This window comes from Panthera uncia, chromosome B4 (genome assembly GCF_023721935.1).
Source record: "Panthera uncia isolate 11264 chromosome B4, Puncia_PCG_1.0, whole genome shotgun sequence".
In the NCBI taxonomy this organism is placed as follows: Eukaryota; Metazoa; Chordata; class Mammalia; order Carnivora; family Felidae; genus Panthera; species Panthera uncia.
The window spans coordinates 81,763,065-81,785,405 of NC_064809.1; the positions used below are offsets into that span (position 1 = coordinate 81,763,065).

Sequence of the window (22,341 nt, forward strand, 5' to 3'; positions counted from 1 at the left end):
TTGGAACACAAGCCCTCGCACCAGCACCAGCAGAGAATCCCTGAAGCACAGACTTAGGGACGCAGTCCCATACTCAGCTGATCTACAAGCCAAGGGGACACACACATTCATGCTTGGGGGGGGGGGTCTTCCTCCTCCCTGCACCCCCAGAGCCTCCCACATTCATCACAGGCCCAGGGCTGCAGCTCTGTCAGAAACAAAACAGGCCCAACACTCCATGTTTAGAAAGAATTTTAAAACAGAGTCGAAAGAACGGAAATCAGTTATCTGTCCTCTTCCAGGGCAGGGAGAAGACCTCCTTCCCCACAGGTTCAAGACTATGGCTGGGTAGTGAGGAAGGCAGGCCCGGAGCCCGAGCCTTGGGGAGACACAGAAAGGGCCCGTGCCAGGCACTTGGCTGGAGGCGAGCGCAGCCCTCGGACCACAGGACGTGATGGCCACTGGGGCTACCGGTTCTGGAAACAAGCTTTCATCTTTCCAGAAACGTTGTCTTTCTGTATGCAGAAAGCTGGCTAGAGAAAGGTTTCAGAAAGGTGTGTGCCTGGGACACCAGACGGCAGCCTTGGACTCCCTTTCTCCTTGGCACGAGCTTTACAACACTGAGGAAAGGCGCTGGGTTTGGCAGCAAAAGCCTTCAATCGTCTTCATCCCTATCGAGCTCAGTGGCTCCCAGGGTGACCGGACAGGAGACAGACTAACTCCGGGAGTCTTCATCTTTCAGTTTCTCCCTCAACGTGAAACACTTATATCCCGGGGCCGCAGTTCAAGGGGAGACACACATATACACACAGACACACACAGACACAGACACACACACACTCACATCTGGGAGCCCAACTCAGGGAGCAGGCAGCTCTAGGTGCTGTCGGTCTGGGACGTGCCTGCTTGGCATCTATCCTGTCCTAAAGCTCTTTCCAACCACTTCTATTCCCAGGCCCCGTTTGGTGAGATGCTCCAGCTTCCGCTCTGTCAGGCTGGTCATAAAGGCACAGTGTAGGAAAGTCCCCTACTGGGATGGCCATTGCTCGGAAGCAGGGAAGGCTAAGGGGCCCGCAGCTGCCCGAGGCTGGTGTAGACATCCTCTGCTCCGCTCAATTCCTCAAAGATTGGGATTAGGTTCAGCAACTCAGTGTCTGCCATGTCATCAAACCAAGACTGCACGGGCACCTAGGGCAGGGAAGAGGCAGCGTAAATCTCCTGCCAGTTCCTCCCTCCCTTGCCCCAAAGCCCCAGGAAGCTGGCTGGGTACACCTGGGTGCCATGCTCCTCTGGAGAAGCCCGGGCTTCCGATGCCCACTCCCTCCCCCCTCTGCCCGGGACTGGGGCTCCCCAGTCCCTGCGGTGTGGCTGTGTCCGGACCACTCACTGCGTTTTCTGGGTGGAAGATGTAAGAAGCAGGAGAGTTGTCCAGAATGAGGGTTTTCCTCAGATCCCTTCCCAGGCGGCTGAGGTCCTTGACATAGCAGCCTTGGTGGAACACACAGGACTCCCGGAACAGGCGGGCCCGGAACACCCCGCACCTGTCCAGCAGGTCCGTCACTGGGTCGGCATACTAGAAGAGAAGGTGCTTTTGCTCAGATGCAGTCCTGGCTCCCCCCGCCCCCACCACCGTGGCTTCCCGTGGCCCAGGAAGGGGCTGTGGGACGCCCCCGCCCTGAGGCTGCCACAGCCGCTCTTGGCGCCTGACTTCCCTTCCGCCCTCAGGTACCTTGGCCAGGCTGGCAGTGAAGAGAACACATTCAAAGAGCTCCCCCATTCGTCTCAGGAACTCATCCACGTAAGGCCTCTTGAGCACATACACCTGAGGAAAAGCAGAGAGGCTTGTTGGAGGCAGCCCCGTGAGGGTGAAGCACTGCTCATGTGTCAACGTCACCACGTCCACAAAGACCGGCAGGTAGGTTCACACCATTCCTGGTCCGGCCCCTCCGCCCCAACCTCTGGGGCCACCTGGCTGGAAACCTTCTGCCCCCCCCCCCCCCCCCCCCCCCCACACACAAGGGCACTGTATCACCTCCTCACCAGGCTTCTGCGGGCTTAGCGGCCCAACCTTGACCCAGCTCAGGAAGAAATGCACGTGCCTCTGTCCCAGAAGCCATCTCTGTTTCGGGCGGCGAACCATCAGCTGCCTCCAGAAACAAGTAATCAAGAATAGGCCTCACAGACGGAAACAGCCTATCCTGGATTACTTGAATCCAGCCACAGCCTCAGTGGGAGCTTCCTGTCCTTGGCTCTGGCAGGACACTCTGTCCAGGTCACCATCACGCGAGCCTTGGTGGAAACCAAGGCTGAAATCACACGCCCTCACACAGCTTCTCTGAAATGCGCCAGGGAGAAGGGACTTCTCTCCGTCAGTGACCAGGTCAGATGCTCTGTGTCTTGCTCAAGCCCCACACCTGTCTGTGCTTGCTCCAGCCAGCCACCCTGAACGCTCATGCCCACCTTTCATCATCTCGCACGTTTCCGCCTGAAAGTCTCATGGGCCACATGTACCTCATCGCTCTGCATCTACCGCTTCCCTGCCTCCGGGATCTCCCTCTCCCCTAGCCTTGATGCTACCAGAACCATTCCTTCAATGCTCTTGTTATCCACGGCACTCCCTGCTCAACGAGCACGTGCCTGCCATGACTCTCCCTCCTTGGAGGTGGCCCGAACCGGCCACTGACTCACCACACCGCTGGTGGCTTTGCCACAGGAACCCTCGGCTCCGAGCAGCCACAACTAGGTTCCCCTGGATTTGCCGTTTCTTCAAACTTCAACAAGTCCCTCCCTCTTCCTGGCTGTTTATCAAGCCAGGCATCCCCCTGCCCCTCTTCTGCAGGTAGCCGCGCACCAATTTTAATCTCAGCTGTTTTTCACGATTCATGCTGCTCCTTGTTAATCAGGAGTTCACAGTGCATATCTGCCCGTTTGCAAATATGCCTTCGTCTGGTCTCTGTGGGTTTTGTACATCTCCACACGTGCAAATGGACCGTAAAGGGTAGCTGGGCAGAGGCTGACCAGTCCAAGGGCAGAGGTGGTGTTAGGGATGAAAGCCTCTAAGGGACAGAGGACAGTGGTGACTTGTCAGGGAAGCCTCAATCCCCTCCTTCTCTACACATAAGTCTTCTATTTGACCAGGCCATGTGAGCAGGTATCAGGGCAACCCGGGCGTTGTTCCTGGTGCTTCCTGACGCTCAAGCAGGTCTTCTGGGCAAGCATTTGGAGTAAATGCTTTTTCGCTATCAACACCTCATGATCCTGGACTGAGTAGGCTATGCAGGGCCAGAGCCTAAGCTTACTTGGATTTAAGTGCTCTTTGAATAACATTTACTGGGGGAGAATCCAGTGTAGGGACCCAAGGGGAGGGGGAGTAGAAAAGCTTCACAGAGGGAAGTGGAGAAGCCAGGGCTGGGGAGGAAGAAATTCCTTAGCCAGGAGGAGTGGGTGGGCCCGGGGAGAACAGGAAACAGCTAGTACTGGCTTCCTTGCCTGTTAACAGGCAGAGACACCACCTCTTCAGGATTAGAGGAAGTATCATCGTTTAATAGCACTGGCCACATTGGCCAGGAGGTGGTATTCAGTAGATCACAGCTATTACTATTATTAAATGATACTTTAATTTTAAACAGCTTGGCTTCAAAGCAAAAAAAGACAGCTGGATGGAGATGAGAAGCGGATTTTTTTTTTTAAGATCAGAAAGCCTGGAGTGTGAGAGGTTCCGATACAGAAAGGAGGCTGAAGTTGCAGGAGAGGGACCACTGACGGAGCACACCAGAGGGGTGGGGGCCCTGAGGCCTCTAGGCTGGCTGTGGCCTGGCAGGCAGCTCACCTGGTGAGTGGTCCCCTCAATCTCGACAGGCACTATGAAATCGGCGTTGTTGATTGGCTGGAAAGCAGAAAAGTTAATGAGGTCAGCATGGTAGGAGGGAGACAAAAAGCCTCGGCCACACCCCCACACGCATGAGCACACGGTCCCTGCCACAGCACCACTGCGCTGTCCCCTGGGAGGGGCGGGGAGAAACAGGTCTCAGAGACTCCAGGAAGCTCCTCCCACCACCCTACTAAGAAGCACGCACAGTATCCCCTCCAGGTTTTCCTTACTGCCACCACCCCCAATTTTACCCGAGCTGACAGAATTTCAGGACCTTCTTGAGTTAACGAACATCCTGACAAAATGGAGGGGGGGCAAGGTCCAAGGCTGATTCAAACCCTCTTATGTAGGCCTGCCCTGTACAGAGCCCTGGTGGCTCTCTGGGCTGTGTGACAGACAAAGCCCGTTGGCAGTGACTGGGTGGAGCAGGGATTCCTATTCAACATTCTTCCGTGTGGCCCCCGAGTATGTGTGATGCCAGTGTGGCCAAAATGGCAGAGCCCCCATCCCTCACCCAGCTCCCCTGCCTCATCAACTTTATGCTGCCTCCGAGCACCTTCAGTTAGACGGGCAAGACAGCCCGAGATGGGCGTAGGGAGGACTCCAGATACAGAGTTACCTTAAAGGAGCTATGCACAAGGGTTTCATCCAAGTCGATGACCACGCAGATCCTTCCTTGATCTTCCTCTGTCACCTCTGGGAGCAGGCAGGTCCCCGGGATCTGAAACCAGAGCCAGGCTGCCGAGGTCTGCCACCAGGAAAGCCCAAGTGTTCTCTTCAGCAGAACTCTGGGAAGAACCAGGCTCATCGAGAACACAGAAGACCCCCGAGTTCGACCCAGAAGAGGTGCCGTTTGAAGGCCAAGAAGTACACAAAGAGATGGAGTCAGCTCCTCGGCTCCAGCCTCCCACTGGACTATGGAATGATCTGGACACTGAGATGCAGGCCAGGGCGGCTGTGGGACGGATGTCAGCTGTCCCCCTCAAAAGCTAATGTCTTTGCAGAGTGGGCCCTCAGCAAATATCTGGGACAAATGGCTTCCCGGGGTGGGGCCAGCCAGGCACTGAGGAATAAGGGCGTCACCCAATGTGATCACAGGGTCTGGGGCTTTTGGGCATGTACCTGTCAGATTCCCATACCTGATAAAACTGGTACTGGAGACAGTGGAGCAGATCCGACTGTGGGAGGAAAGGAAGCAGTCAGTACCGACCGGCCAGTGCCGTCCTACCTGAAGCCCACTGCTTCTGCCTCAGGCCTGGTGGGTAAAATTCTCCCCAAGTTCCCAGCCCCCTGGAACGTAGGGCATAACAAAAGTGACTTTTCTTTCCTTCCCTTTCCATTTATTCTGAGAGAACAAGCATGTCACGAGTAGGGGGAGGGGCAGAGAGAGAATCTTAAGCAGACTCTGCGCCCAGCACAGAGTCCTACCGGGGGCTCAGTCTCCCAATGGTGAGATCATGACCTGAGCCGAAATTAAGAGTCAGACGCTTGACCCACTGAGCCACCCAGGCGCACCTCTTTTTTTTTTTAAAGTAAGCTCTACACCCAACGTGGGGCTTGAATTCATGACCCTGAGGTCAAGAGTCACATGCTCTGCCACTAAGTCAGTCAGGTGCCCCAAAAGTGACTTTTCTTAAGAGCTGCACAGGAAAGGGGAAAGGCCAGAGCTGCCTTTCAACATCAGGTCTGATGAAGGATGGAGAAGGCAGTGTCTCAGTTGGACAAACCGAGGGACGGGGAACTCAGTGGCTGATGCAGGGACACGGGAATCAGACACAGAACCAAAATCAGAACTCCTCACTGTAGTGGTTCAGCGTCTTTGTGAGTCCTGGAACCCAGGCTTCTCTTTGAGAACATGTGTTTTCTATACTCTCTTCTGGGGGTGACACACGGTGCGGGGAGGGCGCCAAGCCCCTAAGATACATCAAAGTATGCCAACGTGAGCCCACACTGTGGGTCCTGAAACGTGAGGGGGGGGTGGAGTACAGAAAGGTCAGAAAGGCTTCCCTGGCCTTTTGCTAATAATAGAGATGTTGTTATGACTGTAAAACGTGATACCTTGAGGCAACATTAAAATCCTAGCATTTAGAAAAAATTCACGTTGGCATTTTAGTGTATTTCCTTCAAGTCTATTTTAGCAGCCCTTCCCCCCATAATATGTAATTTCACATTCTGCTTTTAGACTTAATGTTGCAACTCAATACTTTTTCCGTGTTACTGTGAACTTTGTAAGAATCAATTGCTAAGTAATACTGTCACGTTGCACTTTATTTAAGTGCACTTCCGCCTACTGAGTAATGCACTGATGCATGTCTTCAGCCTGGTTTTGAGAGAGGAATGGGACAGCTAGACCTTGGTTATGTCGGAAAGAAGTAACCAATGGCATTGGGGGCAGATGGGTTTTTGGTCAGGGCTGTGCCTACCCTTGAAATGCCAGACATACCTTCTGTTCACTGGGAGGCTCAAAGACACCCATGAATTTCCCAATGTCCCCCCAAGACAGGTGAGAGTGCTGGAGTGTGGCAGAATTTCAAGAAGTCAAGTAACTTGGAAGACAGCTTTGCATAGTAAACAACAACAACAAACACAGGTGTCACAGCCAGAGAGATGGGGGCTTGCACTCTGATACTACTTACTATTTATTAACCACTAACTCTTCGGGGGCTACACAGACCCTCTGGATCTCTGTTTCCAGGTGTGTAAGTGGGAAGAGCCTGTGACCCTCCCTGCCGGGCTGCCGGTTGCACCACATGAGACAGTGTATGCAAAGCGCCTTGTATGGTTCCTGGAACATGGGAGGATCTGGACCAGAGGGGCTCTCAGAGACCACAGGGGTACCTGCATGGCCCACATTGCAAATGGGAGCCAGTAGAAAGAAAATGGGCCACTCTAGGAAAGCCAGAGGAGGGGCCTCTGAGCCAGAGGTCTTTGAGACTTCAGGGAGGACTACCTTTGCCCACATGCCACGGCTGCAGGGGCCCCCACTAGCAGTCCCCTCCTTGCTGGCGTCCTGCCACCCTGATCTAGCTACCTTAGCAATGGTGTTGGCTTCCTCCTTGTATGCGGAGAGCTCAGTGGAGGAGCTGGACTGGCCAACATGCTGGGCGCGAAAACAGCAGAAAAAGGCCTTGAAGATGTTCCGTCCACGAGGTTTCTTAGGAGATGACTTGGAGACCAGGCCTAGGGCAGAGGGAACGATGAGGCATTAGCTACCGGGTGGCTCTGTCCACAGGTGGCCCCGTGCCCGTATCCCCTCCAGTCCGGAAGCCCCACCAGGGCACAAGCCACGTGCTGGGCAGATCACCAAATACAGTCAACACTGAAACACACACGCTTATTCTGACGGTTCTCTAAAGCAGAGGCAGGAATCCCCACTCTCTGGTTTAGGAAATGAGCTGCAGAGGATTCGGTCTTCACTCCCTGGTTGGGGAGGGGCACCAGGTATCGAGTCCAGGTGTCCTGCACTCTGGAAGCGGCACACTGAAGGAACCCTCAGGAGTAAAATTCACCAGCGCAAAAATCCTCCTCGACCAACCCCAGTTCACAGAACTAGCCGTTCTACACGAGGGAGAAACCTAGGCCCCTGCAAGTCCGTGGAGCTGTGGTTCTGTTCAGGGTCAGCTTCCCTAGAAGCTGGGTCAGTGGTGGCAGGACTGAGGCCAGACTGGAAACAACAGGCTAGAAAACAGAGCAGCTGCAGCCCAAGGAAGAAGCTGTGCTCCTCCTTCAGTGCCCCAGCCACTGTCCCTGCTGCTCTCCCCTCAAAGGCACGAGGCCTGATCCGTAAGCACAGGCACGCTGACCCCTGGGAAACACAACTGGTGTCGCGTTCTAAGCTAACGGCCTTGCTTCTAGACCAGAGCTGCCCCGTCAGTCTTGCCTTTGTAACTCAGGCTTTGGATATACAAAGCCATGTTAACAGGACGCTCAGCAAGGCAGCCCCAGAAAAGCCAAGCTGATACAAAAAGCTATGGGCATTACAGGATCAACCAGAAATGGACTTCAGGGTATCTTTCCAGTGCCTCTTGCTTTTACAGGAACTATTCTGGCAACTGTTCAGCAAGTGTAGGAAGACACGGTGGGTCCTGTGGCCAGGAGGTGGCGCCACATAACTGCTGCCAGACTGGTCCCCAGCCACAGGTCTCCACCTAGGCGGGAGGGGCTGAGGATTAAACCCAGCCCACTTCACCATAAAGCATGGGGCAAACTACAGTGCAGGAAACAAAATGAATCTGGAAACGCTTGTCTTTGTGGGGGGTTAAAAAGGCAAACAGAATGTGGCACCAAGGACAACCCTCCTCTGGCTGTTCCCTTTATGAAGGGAAGGGGGAGGCAAGCAGGTGGGGCCCACCCCAAAGCAAGGTAGGGGTTAGTCGTTTGAGCACAGAGGCCCTTGCAGAGAGGCGGTGGGACAGCCATTTAATACCCAGTTGCGGCCGCCTGGAACCCTGCAGAGGAGAGAAAACCAAACTCTATTCCCCATGACCCAGGGTGAGGAAATGGCCGCTGAACAGCAGTCAGTCAAGTGGTAGCCAGCACTGCCCCGGCCAACCTACTCCCTCCGACTCAACAGAAGCAGAGGGCTTCCTGCAGGTGCAGGCTGGCATCTCTGTCCTTCAGAGCTCGCTCTCCCTCCCTGGGTGAGGCCAGACCCCCTGACACTGGTATGATCATTAGAAACCTTCCAGTAAGTGACCAGGCCTCCCTGGCAATTCGCCTACATACCCGCGGATCACTCTTGAGCTCTTGGCCCCAGTGGAAAAAGCAAGATTTCCAGGGACTGGGGATTCTGTGATAAAAGGAAGAAATTGCACTGGGGCCCCCTCACCACGCCCCCACCAAGGCCCCTGTATCAAAGAGACAAACCTCAGAGCAGAGCCCAGTACTAAAGAGCAGGATGCGTGGCTCCTTGGACTTTTTCCTACTCTTAATAATCTATGCAGGAATCAGAGGGCAAGGGCGGCTTCTCCACCTGCCTGTATGGCCCACATTCAATTCCGAGCCCGGGGACTCCAGCAGACGCTGACACAAAGCTCCAAGACCAAAGCTGAACCATCACTTTTCCTTTGGTTTATGGTTTCTTCACGCAGAACCACATTCAGAGGCTTAACCCGGGCACGGAGCCTTTCTTAAAAGGCCACACAGCCTGAGCCTTTCCTGAAGAGAGGCCGTCAAGAACGCAGTCAGCATCTTAGTGACAGACGATGTGAAGGCTGAGTAATCTTAAGAGGCAGGGGGGTGAAAGGGGCAGCTGGCTGGGGCCACAGAGAGGCCTGGTCGGTGCCCACTGTGGGAGGCCCAACAGGCAGAGGCGCTTGGGCCTTAGACGCAGAGCTTGGTGGGGTGGGGGGCAGGGCCCCTCAGCTTCATCTGGACTCAGCAGGGGATGAAGGTCTTCTCAAAAACACAATGTGACCAGGCAGCCCCTGGGCCTCAGGGACCACAAATGCCTTGACCTCGGGGGCAGGCGCCTGGAGCAGAGCACAGAGCTGTGGCGCCTGGGGAGGGTATCCCAGGCCAACAGCAGCAAGGTCAATACCCTGCATGCCCCTCTGTTGGGGCCCTACCTCCCTCAATCCTTCTCCAGCCTGTCTGTCCTCCTTATATTTACCAACACTGCCTCTGAGAATCTATCTGGGCCTCTTTAGCCTCCCCTCAACATGGCTGCCTCCTGACGGGGCCTGTAATGGCCTTGGCCGAGAGCATTCACCAGCCTCTGGAGCTCAGCACAGCAGGTACTCAGTAACTGTAACTGGCTCAGTGAACGACTGCGGGAACTCCAGGGCCCTGGGTGTCACTACTACGGAGCCCGGCCCCGTGGAAGCCTTCGCTGGTTTGCAACAACCCGGAAGACTTAGAAACAGAAAAGCATTCTCTATGTGAGGACAGTGAGGCAGGCACTGGAGGAGCGGAGCACCTGAGGCAATCCCGTTCGTCGTTCCGTGCCTTAGTCATGTTTACCACGAACTGATGACGTGCCAGCCCTTTCTTAGGACACTTGACACCATTACTTCATTTAATCCTCACTACAAACCCATTTGTAGGCACTAATGCCCCGTTTTACAGAAGCAAGACTGAAGCAGAGAGGTTAAGCAACTACTCCAGGTTACACAGGTAGTATGAGAGCAGAGCCATTGAACCTAGATCTGCTAACCCAGTGCCAGAGCTCTTACCCACTACCCCACAGGGCCCCTGACAGGGGGCATCGTGTACATTTATTCATATGACAGCAGGGATGCTTGTTTGTTCTACTCCTCTCTAGGCTAGGATGGTAAAGGATTAGTTTGGGGCCCACGCCCCTCTTTCACTGTCCTCTTGGGCAGGCCATGAAAGGTGCAAGGCTCTGGGATTCCACCCCAGGGCTCGCTTCACCCCCATCCCAGTCCTGCACCTGCGCTGACAGATACCTCTGGGAAATCAAGAGGACAATGGCAGAGGGAGAAGGGTAAGGGCTGGAGACAGGGCCTCTGGACTGAGACCTGCTTTGTTCAGTGGGTTTAAGGGTAAGGGGGAACACTCATCAGAGTGGGATCTGAAACTTGTGTCAAAGAGTCTTTCAGAAGCTCCTTTCAGCCGGCACTCAGTATTATGCCCCTGACGGCCAGGGGCCCCTAAACCCCTTTCCGGGGCCGGGAAGATGGGGCACGAGAGGACTTCCAGGTCCCTGGGGATTTCATTGCACACGGTCTCCCAAACAGGGAGGGCAGGATTCCAGGGGGTGCCATGGAGCCCCATAACTAGCTGCTATCCCTCATTCATTCCTCCTGCTACCTGCTTTGTGGACACCCAGCCTTCCTCTCCTGCCCGGCCACCGACCCGCATCTGCTCTCCCTGCTCTAAACATCTGGTGCGGGCCTGAGCGTCAGAGAGGACCAGCACAGACCTAATGAGAGGACCTCTGGCTTAAGAAGAAAGCGAGCAGGTGGCTGGGAACAGGGAAGCCAAGCCACTCCTCCAGTTCACTGGTGCAAGGCTTCCTGCCAAGGCAGGGTGTGAAGAGAAGGTGGGGTATGGCAGGGACCCCCGCTCCGAGTATCGCCTGGGCTGGAGGCCAGACCCTGCCAGTTACTGACTCTGACGTACAGTCTCTTTGACCCTCAGTTTCCTCATCCACTACCTGGGATAACACCGAGACCTCCCTCCTGAGTGAAGGGAGAAACAAAACCTGCCCTTCGCACGGCAACGTGCCGCGCAAACTCTACAACTCAATGCTGTGCTCGTTTTAATCATCTAAAGGGAGATGACCACTAGTGAGCAACACTGTGACCTCACTGCGGGAGACCGACAACAGGGGACCAGGGGCCCTCCCGCTCCCAGCATGTGGCTGAAGCTCCAGAGGAGATTTGTGAGCGAGGTGCCAAAGGACCCTGATCGTGAGCAGGTTTCACGAAGTCTAAACAGCCCCTACCTTCTTCCAAATCCACTACAAAAGTTGTTTCCCAGCTTGCAAACACCCTGGCTAATATTCTACAAATAACAGGAAAGCAGGTGAGGCTGCTCCACTTGAAATAAACAGTGCCCTCTCTCCGTCTGTCTACCACCGCTGCCCCCAAGAAGCACCAGATGGGGACACTATTTGCCTCTGCCTCTTAAGAAGCTTGTGCATGTACAGGTCTGTGCGCACACACACGCGCACGCACACACACACATACAGATGAAGATTGGCTTTGCCAGGACAACACTATTTATAACCCTCTTCTGAAGGTCAGGTTCAGATATCACCGTTGCCAACAACACAGCTTCGTGTCCCAGCAAAGGAACTCCTCACACATCCGCCTAGGAGTCGGCAGAAGGCAAGCTCTCAGGCAATCGGGTTTTAACAAGCCCATTCACGTAGAAGGATGCTTTCTTGGTTCCCTCAGAAGTACTTCCTTCCCCACCATTTCCCATCCCCCCATAAGCAAAGGATTTAGTCTGGCTATCACTATAAAATGGCCTCTCTGAGGGGCCTCCCTCCCCTTAGCTATTGGAGGAAGGAGAGTATTTGGAGCATTTCCGGCCCTTCTTGGCCAGCTGCCTGGGCCCTGCAGCCAAGACACGTCTGATTGGGGCTCCCCATGGAGAGGAGTCCTCCCAGGTCCACAGCAAGGGGCTCCTGGGCCTTGGCTGGGGATAGGCCCTGAAGTGCCAGGTGGACGGAAGGGCTCCTTGGACCAGCAGGTGAGTCGGCAGGGGAACAAGAGGCTGAGAGATGCCTAGACATCCCCCACACAGAAAAGACTGGAAACAATGGGGAGGGTATACCAGTTTTCACAATGTCAATTGCTGACACTGTTTTCTGCAGGTGACAAGGCAGGCAGGGTTTCACGCAGTTCAGCACCAGCTCCCGAAGTTCCAAAGAGCATCTGTGACTGTGACGGCACAGATTTTTAAAAGTTGTTTTAGGGGTGCCTGGGTGGCTCAGTCAGTTAAGTGTCCGACTTCAGCTCAGGTCGTGATCTCGCGGTCCGTGGGTTCAAGCCCCGCGTCGGGCTCTGTGCTGACAGCTCAGAGCCTGGAGCCTGTTTGATTCTGTGTCTCCCTCTCTCTGACCCTCCCCCGTTCATGCTCTGTCTCTCTCTGTCTCAAAAATAAATAAAGGCTAAAAAAAAAAAAAAAAAAAAAAAAAAAAGTAGTTTTAGCCAGGCTCTTTAGCTCACACCAGCATGTTCTATGCTGGTGCCCTCCCTGCCCTCCCGTATCCAGGCTGATTTATTCATGTGGTGTCTCTGTTAGTCCCCTTCTCTGAGCGGGACAGCTCCTTGTATCTCCGTTTCTTCTAAGAAAGAAGAGCTTTTTTCAGTCCCAGGTCTTTAATGCCACCTGTAGGGTGGGGGTCACAGGTCACTAGCTATTCACCTCCTGCCCTTCCCCCTGCCTTTTACCCCCAACAATTTGGTCACCGATCTCAACACAGGGCCTCAATTTTAGGGACCTCCCTCAAGAAAGACAGTCTTAGGAGCAGAGGATTCCTGGTAACTTCTCAAACATGATCAAGATACTCTACCAAGCAACCTTTATACAAGTCATGGCCAAGACACCCACCTAGGCAGCTCTAACATACTTTAAAACCACACTGGGGTGGGGCTGGGGTTCCCAGAAGCAGCAGCAGGTCCTGGACTAGGGCCGAAGAAGCCGTTTCCTCACATAGGTGTCAGCGGAAGGCTCAGCCCCCAGCCGCACACCAGAGGGCTCTCAGTGGACAAGCGAGCGATGGCCCACAGTGGTAGCTGAGACAGACAAGAGATACCATCCGGGAGAACCCAGAGAGCTGGATTCTGCCCCTGCCTCTGCCGGAGGCCTCGCCCCACGCACGCCAACTAGGGCAGAGATGTCATCGTGGGGGCCTGGAAACCACCCTTGCCCACCTTGAGCCTCTCTCTCCCCGTGGAGGTGCTGAGCAGGCCCCTGCGGGAGGCTGGGAAGCTAAGAGAAATCTGCCCAGCAGGACAGAAACACCTTGGTGGCTGTTTCAGCCCTGGTCTTGGCTCTCTGGCCGACTCCTGGAATGCTGGATTTGGTGGAAGGCCCCGAAGAACCCGGTGCCTCTTCCCCCCAGCTCCGTAAGCCCGCCTTCCGTGACATACGCATGAGCGAGCTGAAGAGCAGTGAAGGCACAGGATAAAACGAGGGACCCTCAACCACCTTTCCTCCGACGGGTGAAAAAGACAGTGGTTACCCAAAGGGCCACGGACTTGGGTTTACATCCTGGCTCTACCACATATAAGGTATGTGGCCTTGGGCCTCAGTCTCTTCATCTGTAGATGGGAACTAACTACCTATTCCACCGAGCTGTGAGAATTGTAAGGAGCCTGGGGTGTGGCCTGGCTCTAGTGTCAGCTGCTAGTCGTTCAGGGTAAGGCACTTTCATATCCTAATCTCGATCTCAAAATGTTCCCACTGACACAGACCATAGAGATTTCTTCTCATCCCAGAGGTCACACAGAGGTAGTGACAGGGCCAAGCCTGGGAAGTGGCCTTCTCGGGGACTCCACAAAAACCAATCAGTCTCTCTGTCTCTCTCACATACACACACACACTCACTCACTGAGGTTGACCAACCAGTTCCTTCCTTCCTCTAGTCGCTTGGCCTCTGCAGAAAGACTGGAAGGAGTCTGCCAGGGAAGGACTGCCAGGGAGTCTGTCCGCCTCCAGGGAAACTCACCTGCTCCTACCACACCCCTTGGCTTCACCTGGGATCAGCCAACCGGTATAGGTGTGTCCAACTGAGAAAGCACTGAGCTAGAAGTCAAGAAACCCCACCCCACTTCGCTTCTCAACCAGCTTTGTGGTCTTGCCTGAGGCGCAACCTCTCTGGCTCAGTTTCCTCCCAGGTCAATGGGAAAAGGTCGACACTACAGGGTCCCTTACAAGGTGGCTTCAGATTACCTGAAACTTGTGCTTTTAGAAAGTGGAATGCACAATGCAAATAAATGAGAGGCAGTGCGGGTCATGGTTAAGGCTTGACTCTGGAGTCAGGGTCCTGGCTGACACTCACTAGCCGTGTGTCCTTGGACAAGGTGCTTCAGCTCTCAGCAGAGTTTTCCTCATCTGTGAAGTAGAGATAATTCCTATCTCTCATCTCCCAAGTCATTGTGAGGATTAAGTGAGATGCTAGATATAAAAAACCAGGAACAGTGTCTGGTCCATGGTAAGTACTCTATAAATCTCATCTGGGATCATTACTCTGTCCGTTCACACTCAGAAAACTTTAGGATTCCCCTTTACGAGCCACCAGATCTTTAACAAACAGCAAAACTGGATCCCTCCGGGGGACTCTTCCTGCTCAGGGCTAAGCAGGCAGTTGGGGCCATTGCTGTGTTTACCTGGCTCTTCTCCAGGGACACTTGTCAGAATCATAGGGAGCATTTGGAACACACACATGCCTGGCCCACCTGCTCATGCTCTGATTCGGCAGGACCCAGGTGGGGTCTATATTTTTAGTAAGTGTCACAGGAGATCCTGATGTGTGTCCCTGGCTGAGGGACAATACCTAAAGGTTGCCAGTGGTCCTTGACTAACCCTTCCAGGACTGGAGGATGATTCAGCCAGCGGCCCCTTGGTCCCTCTTCCCACCATGTCTCACTGGCTCAGTGTCTCCGCTATCTCAGAGGACTTGTACCAGTGGGGTCTGGTTTTCCTCTCTAGGAGTACTTGCTCTATCATGGAGTCAAAAAGCCTGCTATCTCTTTTTGCAGACCCCTGTTCCTGTGAAGGAGGGGCCCCAACCCCATTCTGCTATGGAAACAGAGGAGCTGGGACTCACCACACTGGGAAGGCGCTCCCACAGCCTGTGTTGTGCCATTTGAGCCTTCCCATGAATATGCCTGGCTCTCACTAGGAATGGGGCTACACTTGTTCCCCGAGAACGGTGCAGGTGGGGAAGAGCAAATTCTACAGGATGCAAAAGCTATTCGTTCCTCAAGAAACGAGAGTAGCTATAAAGACAGAGTATGAGCAAAGTCTCAATTTTAGGGGGCAAAAGAAGGACTAGGGGCACCTGGAAAGGGAAGGCAACTGTCAGGAGATGTACTCAGAGATCAGGTTCAGGGCTGACCCCTAGAAGAGGTGACCAATAAAACAGGACATACACACCTACTGCCTAGAGGGAGGCTGGGTGCTCCCTGGAGTACTCATTCTGTAATAACAGACCTGATGCAGGCACACAGACCTGAAAGGGCTGGGCCCTTTGCTGGACAAAGAAACTCTGTTCTAGTTGGTTTCTGGTCCAGAGAGGCTTCTAGTTCTAAGTCAATGTCTCCACTTTGATTTCTACTGGTTCCTTCATAAGGGTTGCACATTAATAAGCTCATCTATAGTTCCCAGTTGGGAACTATGCCTCCATTTCAGAAGAGGGAGGGAATTATGTCAGGGCCACACCCAATCCCATGACCCCAAGACAAGTGAGTTAATTCTGTGCTTTGCGAGCAGGCTGGCCTGAGATAGGATGAAAAGCAATTTAAGGCTGCTTTTTGTGCTTTCTCAATGCTGTACCCCCAAACCACAGCAGCAAAGACACAGCTTAAGAGCATCTATTTCTTTCCGAAATCCCAGTTTTTATTTCTCTCCTTGTTACTAGAATTCCCTAAAAGAAATGTGAATCTCACTGCGTCCATTAACCTTCCTACAACGCAGCACAGAGTTGTCCTAAGTGTTCATTATATCCATTTCTGAGAGGCTGAGCAACTGCTCAGAAGGCTTGGACTTCAGAAACTCTTCACAGGAGGGGCATGGCTCCCTGGCCTCCCATCCCCAGATGCCCAGACGCCAGGCAGAGCGGCAGATGCCCTAAGGCACACGCTACTCGCATTAGTGCAGATAAAATCCCATTCCAAGTCACACAGGCACAAAGAAGGGGTCTATGCAGCAAGGCTGTTTGCAAGCCTCAGAGGTTGATCCTTCCAGAAGGCCCAAGCCCCCACATCAGTGTCCCCTCTGACCCCCAGCCACCTGTCTTTAACAATAAAACTCACATGACCCTGTGCTGTTTGCACTCTGTCCTTGGGGGAATGGAGGAGGAATGAGTAGTGGTCTGGCTGTGTAAAAAAAAAGGACATTAATGTTTATCAATCATCTCCTAAGTACTAGGCATTACAGAAGTATAAATATCAATATTCCTATTTCACAGATAAGTCACTCAGAACACTAAAGTGATTTGTTAAGTCTCACTGTGAATAAGAAAAGCAGGGATGTGCACCCAGGCCTGAAGCAAGGAACTCTGCTTCTGGAACAATTCTTTTTTTTTTTTTTTAATTAAAAAAAAAAATGTTTGTTTATTCTTGACATAGAGAGTGTGAGAGAGCAGGGGAGGGGCAGACAGAGAGGGAGACACAGAATCTGAAGCAGGCTCCAGGCTCTGAGCTGTCAGCACAGAGCCCAACGCAGGGCTCAAACCCACTAACTGTGAGATCATGACCTGAGCTGAAGTTGGACGCTTAGCCAACTGAGCCACCCAGGCGCCCCAACAATTCTTTGAAGTAACAATGAACACCTTGCTGCCCCTGCCCTCCACCCCTTCCCATTTCACCCAACACAACAAGCAAACTTCCCAAGATGGGAATAAAAGACACTATTCCTAAATGACCCAAAAGTTAGCAGGAAGAAAGCTGACGAGGAAGAGGCAGGGATATACATTTGCATATAGATATGTATACTTTTGCATATTGTCTGTCTTTCCTTTTCCTTTCTTATAAATACTGCTATTATTTAATTCTCCACCGAGGGGCTGGGAGCATCAATCCACCTTGGCTAGAAACGTTACTTCTACAGTATTCACCATCTTGACAAAGCCCACGATCATAAAAGATGTGGCCATTCCCACACAGGACGAAACAGCATCTCCACTGCCAGTTTCGGTAAGACCCCTATAGCGGAGAAGGGAGGAGACAGAAATACCACCACCCGTGCCATCTCTGAAGGGTGTTTCACAGCAATTCCGAAGTCCTTCTCCACAGAGAGCTATGCCAGTCAAAAGCAGCAGCAGAATGGCAAACTCCCAGCCTCAGGATGTTAAAAATTTACAAACTTGGTTGCGGAGTTAGCAGCACTCTCCTGGGCTATTCCAGAGGGAGCAAACACAGTCTTTAAGTCACCACACAGGCCCCTATCCCACTCCAAGATGGAGGAAAAACTCCAAAGGGAGCCTCAGAGCCTCAAAGAGGCCAAGACTGAGAGTGGATGGGGACACATGCATCCCGGACCCACAAAGAGCAAACTGAGGAAGAAAGCCCCAACGACATTTGTTCGGAGCTTTTCAAGTGAAGGGCCTGCCTCCGACATGAGAAGTGTTTGAGCTTTTTCATGAGAGAATAGGGCAGAATTTCCTCCTTATGGGGAGAAAGCAAGAGCTAGAAAAATGTGCCACCGTCCTGATTCTGGGGGATGGTCAGCTACCAGAACCTGTGCAGTTTCTCATGTGAGAAGACAATCCCCACACTCTCCCTGAGAGGAAGGGTCATTAGGTCTCATGGAAAACAAAAAAGGACCTGATTCCTCCCTGGCCCCCCTCCCCCCCCCCCAACTGTGGGTCACTTTGAGCCCTGGAAGAGGCTGCCTCCACTCCCTCCTCTTACACGGAGAGGTGACAAGTTTGGTCCTGTTTCCTGGGCTTTTCCCCCATCTAACTCTAAAGCCCCATGGCACAACCTCCCAGCAGCAGGGCCTGCACTCTCGTATGGGGCTGTAATAAATGGCTGTTCTCTGGCCAAACTGGTATTAACTTTTCCTTTCTCCTTTTGATGTTACACACAACCCTGTCCTTGCTGTACCAGGAAGCCATTTCACCCATCTGGCTGGGAAGATGATCCAATTTTGGTCCTTTTATCATCAATGCTTTCAGTAACTTTTTTCTACTTCCCTTGCTGTAATTACTTTTGAATCATCAACACACCCAGCCAGCCCTAAAGCTCCAAGAACAGAATGCTAAAAAGGAAAAACACACACACACACACACACAAACCTAAAATCCTGTAATGGCAAACAACCTCACTAAAAAGCCACCCAAGCTGAGAGCAATTTAGTTTTCTCCTAGAAATTTACTTATTGATAAACTGCATTACACCCCCTCCCCTTTTTTTCAAAGGAGGCAGGAGGGCACAGAGATGGGATGCTGGCAGAAAAGGGGCAAGGAACTCATAAAGGAGAAAATTAAAACATCTTCTCCCCACCCCCACTTAAAAAAAAAGGGATGCAGGATTTGTAAATAAGGAGAGACTCAGAAAGTTGGCTTGCTGGTTGCTGGGTGCCCAGGCAGCCCAGGAAAATAGTATGTCTTCTCTGGAATGCAGTCCAATTACATGGAGAAAGACCCATGGTTGCTGGCTTGGGAATTCAGATTCCTCCAGGGATAAGTCTGAAGGACAAACCACACACAAAAAGGAAAACAAAAAACGTAACTCCAAGAAAATCCAACCAACATCAGCAACCCAACACTGTACAGAAGCCAGCTGCTCCGCTTCCTGCTGTCATCTATTCTGTTCCCCAACACAGGCCCTTGTGGCTGAAACGGCCAGCTGGTATGTAAGATGCCCCTTCAGCAGTCCTGCTCTGTCTCACTCCTGGTGTGATTCCCTCACCAGGAAGGCACCCTCCAGAGCCTCTGCAAGAGGAGGACCAGAGCAGGGAAGCACAGGGTGGTTCTTCCCAAGTGTCATTAACACAGACCCCTATGGAATCCTTCCACACCTAAGCTCTTCACTTATGGCTACCTCCTGGGATGAGACTGGGACCAGACAGGAGTCAAGTTCTCAACCCAGAAAGCCTCCACTCTTCAGGCCTCAGCACAGCTGGGCGGCCAGCAGAGGTGAAGTTGCCCCTGGGGTCACACAGCCTAGTTAGTGATGCAGCCAGGAGAGCAGGGCAGAGGGAGGCAGGGGTTTTTCTGGGGTTGGGATCTGAACAGGCAAAGCTCTCCCCCTCCCCAGGACAAGCTTAATTTAAAGAAGGCCAGAAATTCAGGAAGCACACAGTGCCCCCTCCCCAATCCCTTCCACTCCAGGAAATAGGGAAAGGCTGACACTAGCAGCCCTTGCCCCTAGGCAAGTTAGGGGAGCTCCTTGGGACTGTGAACCCCAGGAATAAGTGACCTGCTGACTAATGTTTCCAAATAGGGGGGATGTGGGCGACACCGAGGCACCACAGCTGGCCACCCACCAGGGTCTAGGCCTCGATATGTTCAATTGCAGTACTGGCCCTGCACGTCCTGTTCTGGGGGGGTCAGAGGAAGGGCAGGAACGCTTCAGATTTGGTACCAAGAGCGTGCTTTCCCCAGTCTCAGGGCCAGGTGGCCTCAGTCCGGGAAGTTCTCCAGAAAAAAACAAAAACAAAAACAAAAACCCACAAAAAAAACAAACACCCCAAAAAACCGACGCTAGTCCTTACTCCCGGCAGAAATTCTGTCCACTATTTTAGACACATTCCTCAAGGCTCCAGGAGGAACGTGGGGGAGGGGAAAAAGAGTTTCGGGGCTTCCAGTGACCGAACTAAGAGATTCCACCCTCGGGCCCGACCTTTCCCCGCCCTCGGGAGAGGCCGAGGCCTTACCCCGCTCCGATCGCCAAGACCACCCCAGAGAGGGCCCGCGACCCCCTCGCGTCTGCACCTGACCCTCAGGAAGGCGGGGGCCGCGAGCTGCTGCCCACGGAGAACTCGCACTTTTTCGCTGCGCGATTCAGAAACACGCCGGGTCTGATGCCATCCGGCGAATTATGTAACCAGGGACACCGCTCCCGGGCTAAACAAACGCGGCTCTGTGTGTGCAGCGGCGGCCCCGGGGAAGCGCACCGGGGCAGGGAGGGGCTCTGGCCGGGCCTCGGGGTCGGGCTCGTAGGCTCAGCAAACGCGGCAGGAGGCAGCCCAGCCGGAGCGCCGCGCCGCCGAGGTCCCGGGCCCAGCGCAGGGCCGCGGGCGGGCCAGTAGATCCCGCAGGCTCGGCCCCTCCCCCACCGCGGCCGCCCCCGCCCCCAGGCGGTGAACTTGGTCCCAAGTCCCGCAGGACGCCGTCACCGCCCGCGGCCACCGCGACCTCGGGCTTAGGGAGCCGCTGGGAAGTGCTGGACTCCAGTTCCGGCTCCATTCCAGTTCGGGACCCCTCCGTCCCCCTTCCCACCCCTCTCCCCGCCGTTCTGGGGCGGCTGCGCGCCGTCGTGCGGGAAAGTGACGACCCCACCTCCCAACTCAGGAGGGGACGGACGCGGGTGACTCGCGCTTCGAGCGCTACTCCTCAGTCTCTCTATACGGGGGGAGGGGGTGCAGGACGGGGTGACAGCTGCGCGGATGACGCCCCTCCCCCTCGGGCGCCGGGAGCCCGGGCCCCGCACCGCCCCCATGGGGGTCTGAGTGCGGACAGAGACGCGGGGGCGGATGGACTAGGGAGTCTGGTCGGAATCTAAGGCTCTGATCCCCGGGAGGTCAGGGGCCGGGACTCGGGTTCGGGGCTTGTGCTAGCCCCCCACCCGCCCGGGGGCGACGCAAAGTTTTGGGAAGTTGCTGCCCCTACCTTGCTTGGTGAGCACCAGGGCGTCTTCCCTCCGCGCCTGGGTGATGATGGAGCCGTGTTCCATCTAACAATCCCGCGGGCCCGGGCTGGCTGGGCGGGAGGACCGGCGGGCGCGCAGGCTGGGCTGGGCTGGGGGGCCTGGGCGGGGGCCCGCTCCGGCTCCCGAGACTCGGACTCCCACAGCTGTTCACATCCCTGCTCTCGTTCCCTCCCTGGGCCGGGAAGGGAGGCGGCCTGTACGGAGGGCGGGCGGCCCGGGCAGCGGCTCCCCGGTTGCCCCCGGCCCCGATCCCCCGGCAGCAGCTCCGGGCTCCTCAGTTTGGGTCCAACATGGAGAATCCGGAGCGAAAACAAGAGGAGGAAATGGGACACGGGGCGGTTTCCAGGCTCCCCCCTCCCCTCCGTACTCCGGATAAACAACCCGCGGCTGCAGCGCCCACCCCCGCGCGCCTCCTGGCTCCGGACCCGGCCTCTCCACGGCCGGCCAGTGCCTGCCGCTTCGGAGCACAGTCCTAGGCCCCAGGACCCTTCACCTGTGAGCTGCTGGGGCTGCGGAACATCCGGAGCTTTGCTATTTTATCACGGAAAAAGCGAATCCCCGAGGGGGGTGGGGTGGCGGGCGGGCAGGCTGGCGGGGGAGACTTGAAACCGCTCCGGCGCTCCAATTGGCCCTCCTGGAGAAAAGGGGCGTGGCCCCTCCTTACTATGCGGTGCGAGGACCCAACAACATTCCAGTCGTTGCGGCCACGCCCCCGGGCCACTCCCCCCCTCGCCCCGCTGCGGCCTCCCAGTCTCCTCGGCCACACCCCCTTCCCAACTACTTAAAAGGACACTCCAAAGCTCACGTTTCCCTACTCGGTGCTTGTGTGTTCACGTCTGTGCATCTCTTCTCGGGTAACCAGGGCAAGCCGCGAAGCCTAACCCAGGTTGGGTCAGGATGGGAGGGTTCGGGGCAGTTTTCTTACTTCCTGCTTGGCCCTCGAATCGTGAACCCCCAGTTTCACATAAAAGAGTACAACCATTGAATACCGAAAGGGATGTGTTGGGGGGGGCGGTGAGGGGGAGGCGGACTCAGGATCCCAGAATATCAGAACTGGGACTGATCTCGGGACGGTCTCAGCCCCCCCCCCCCCCCCCCCCCCCCCGAGACATGAGCTGCAGGGCTTTGCCCAAAGCCCCTCACTCATTCCCATTCAGGGCTTACTCTCCTCCCCCCACCCCCCCTAACCCGGTAGTCCCAGCCTCAGTTTAGATGGATAGAGGTCTCTAAGGGAAGAGCTTTTCTCAGTGACCTCAATGCTGCCCTCCCTCTTTGCTCTTAGGCCTCAGACACCCTCCCTTGGCTATGGCTCCTGGACTTTCAAGGCTGTAGGTGAGGGACACACACACACACACTTGTTCCCAAGAGGCTCCAGAAGGGCAAGTTTTAACTCCATATTAGATCCTTCCCAGTGAGCTACATCTGTCCACAGGTGATATGGGCTGCCTTGGGAGGAAGGGAACCATTCAACACTGG

The 22,341-nt window shown here is 54.6% G+C and overlaps 1 protein-coding gene across 2 annotated transcripts; it reads right to left on the reverse strand.

Annotated features, from left to right (window-relative positions):
* Positions 1 to 214: 214 nt before the first annotated feature.
* CTDSP2 (CTD small phosphatase 2) lies at positions 215 to 21,404 on the reverse strand. 2 transcript variants are annotated; one of them, XM_049625864.1, is made up of 8 exons: positions 20,826 to 21,404; positions 6,882 to 7,030; positions 4,990 to 5,028; positions 4,470 to 4,598; positions 3,809 to 3,865; positions 1,709 to 1,801; positions 1,367 to 1,552; positions 215 to 1,167 (listed from the first exon to the last, which is right to left on the reverse strand). In XM_049625864.1, exons 1-8 carry the CDS (start codon positions 20,887 to 20,889, stop codon positions 1,042 to 1,044), a joined length of 843 nt encoding a protein of 280 aa, XP_049481821.1. In that variant the 5' UTR covers positions 20,890 to 21,404; the 3' UTR covers positions 215 to 1,041. The 2 variants fall into 2 exon arrangements, with proteins under 2 accessions (XP_049481821.1, XP_049481822.1); XM_049625865.1 differs by having other exon boundaries at positions 4,470 to 4,571; positions 20,826 to 21,401.
* Positions 21,405 to 22,341: the final 937 nt, after the last annotated feature.

What these genes read in the sequence shown, in the direction of transcription:
- CTDSP2 (XM_049625864.1), bottom strand. Translation starts at nt 20,889, where the DNA reads ATGGAACACGGCTCCATCATCACCCAGGCGCGGAGGGAAGACGCCCTG. An exon ending in CCTGGTGCTCACCAAGCAAG is followed by an intron (nt 7,031 to 20,825) that starts GTAGGGGCAGCA and finishes CCTCTGCCCTAG; the next exon opens with GCCTGGTCTCCAAGTCATCT. An exon ending in TTGAGGGGACCACTCACCAG is followed by an intron (nt 1,802 to 3,808) that starts GTGAGCTGCCTG and finishes GCTTTTCCTCAG; the next exon opens with GTGTATGTGCTCAAGAGGCC.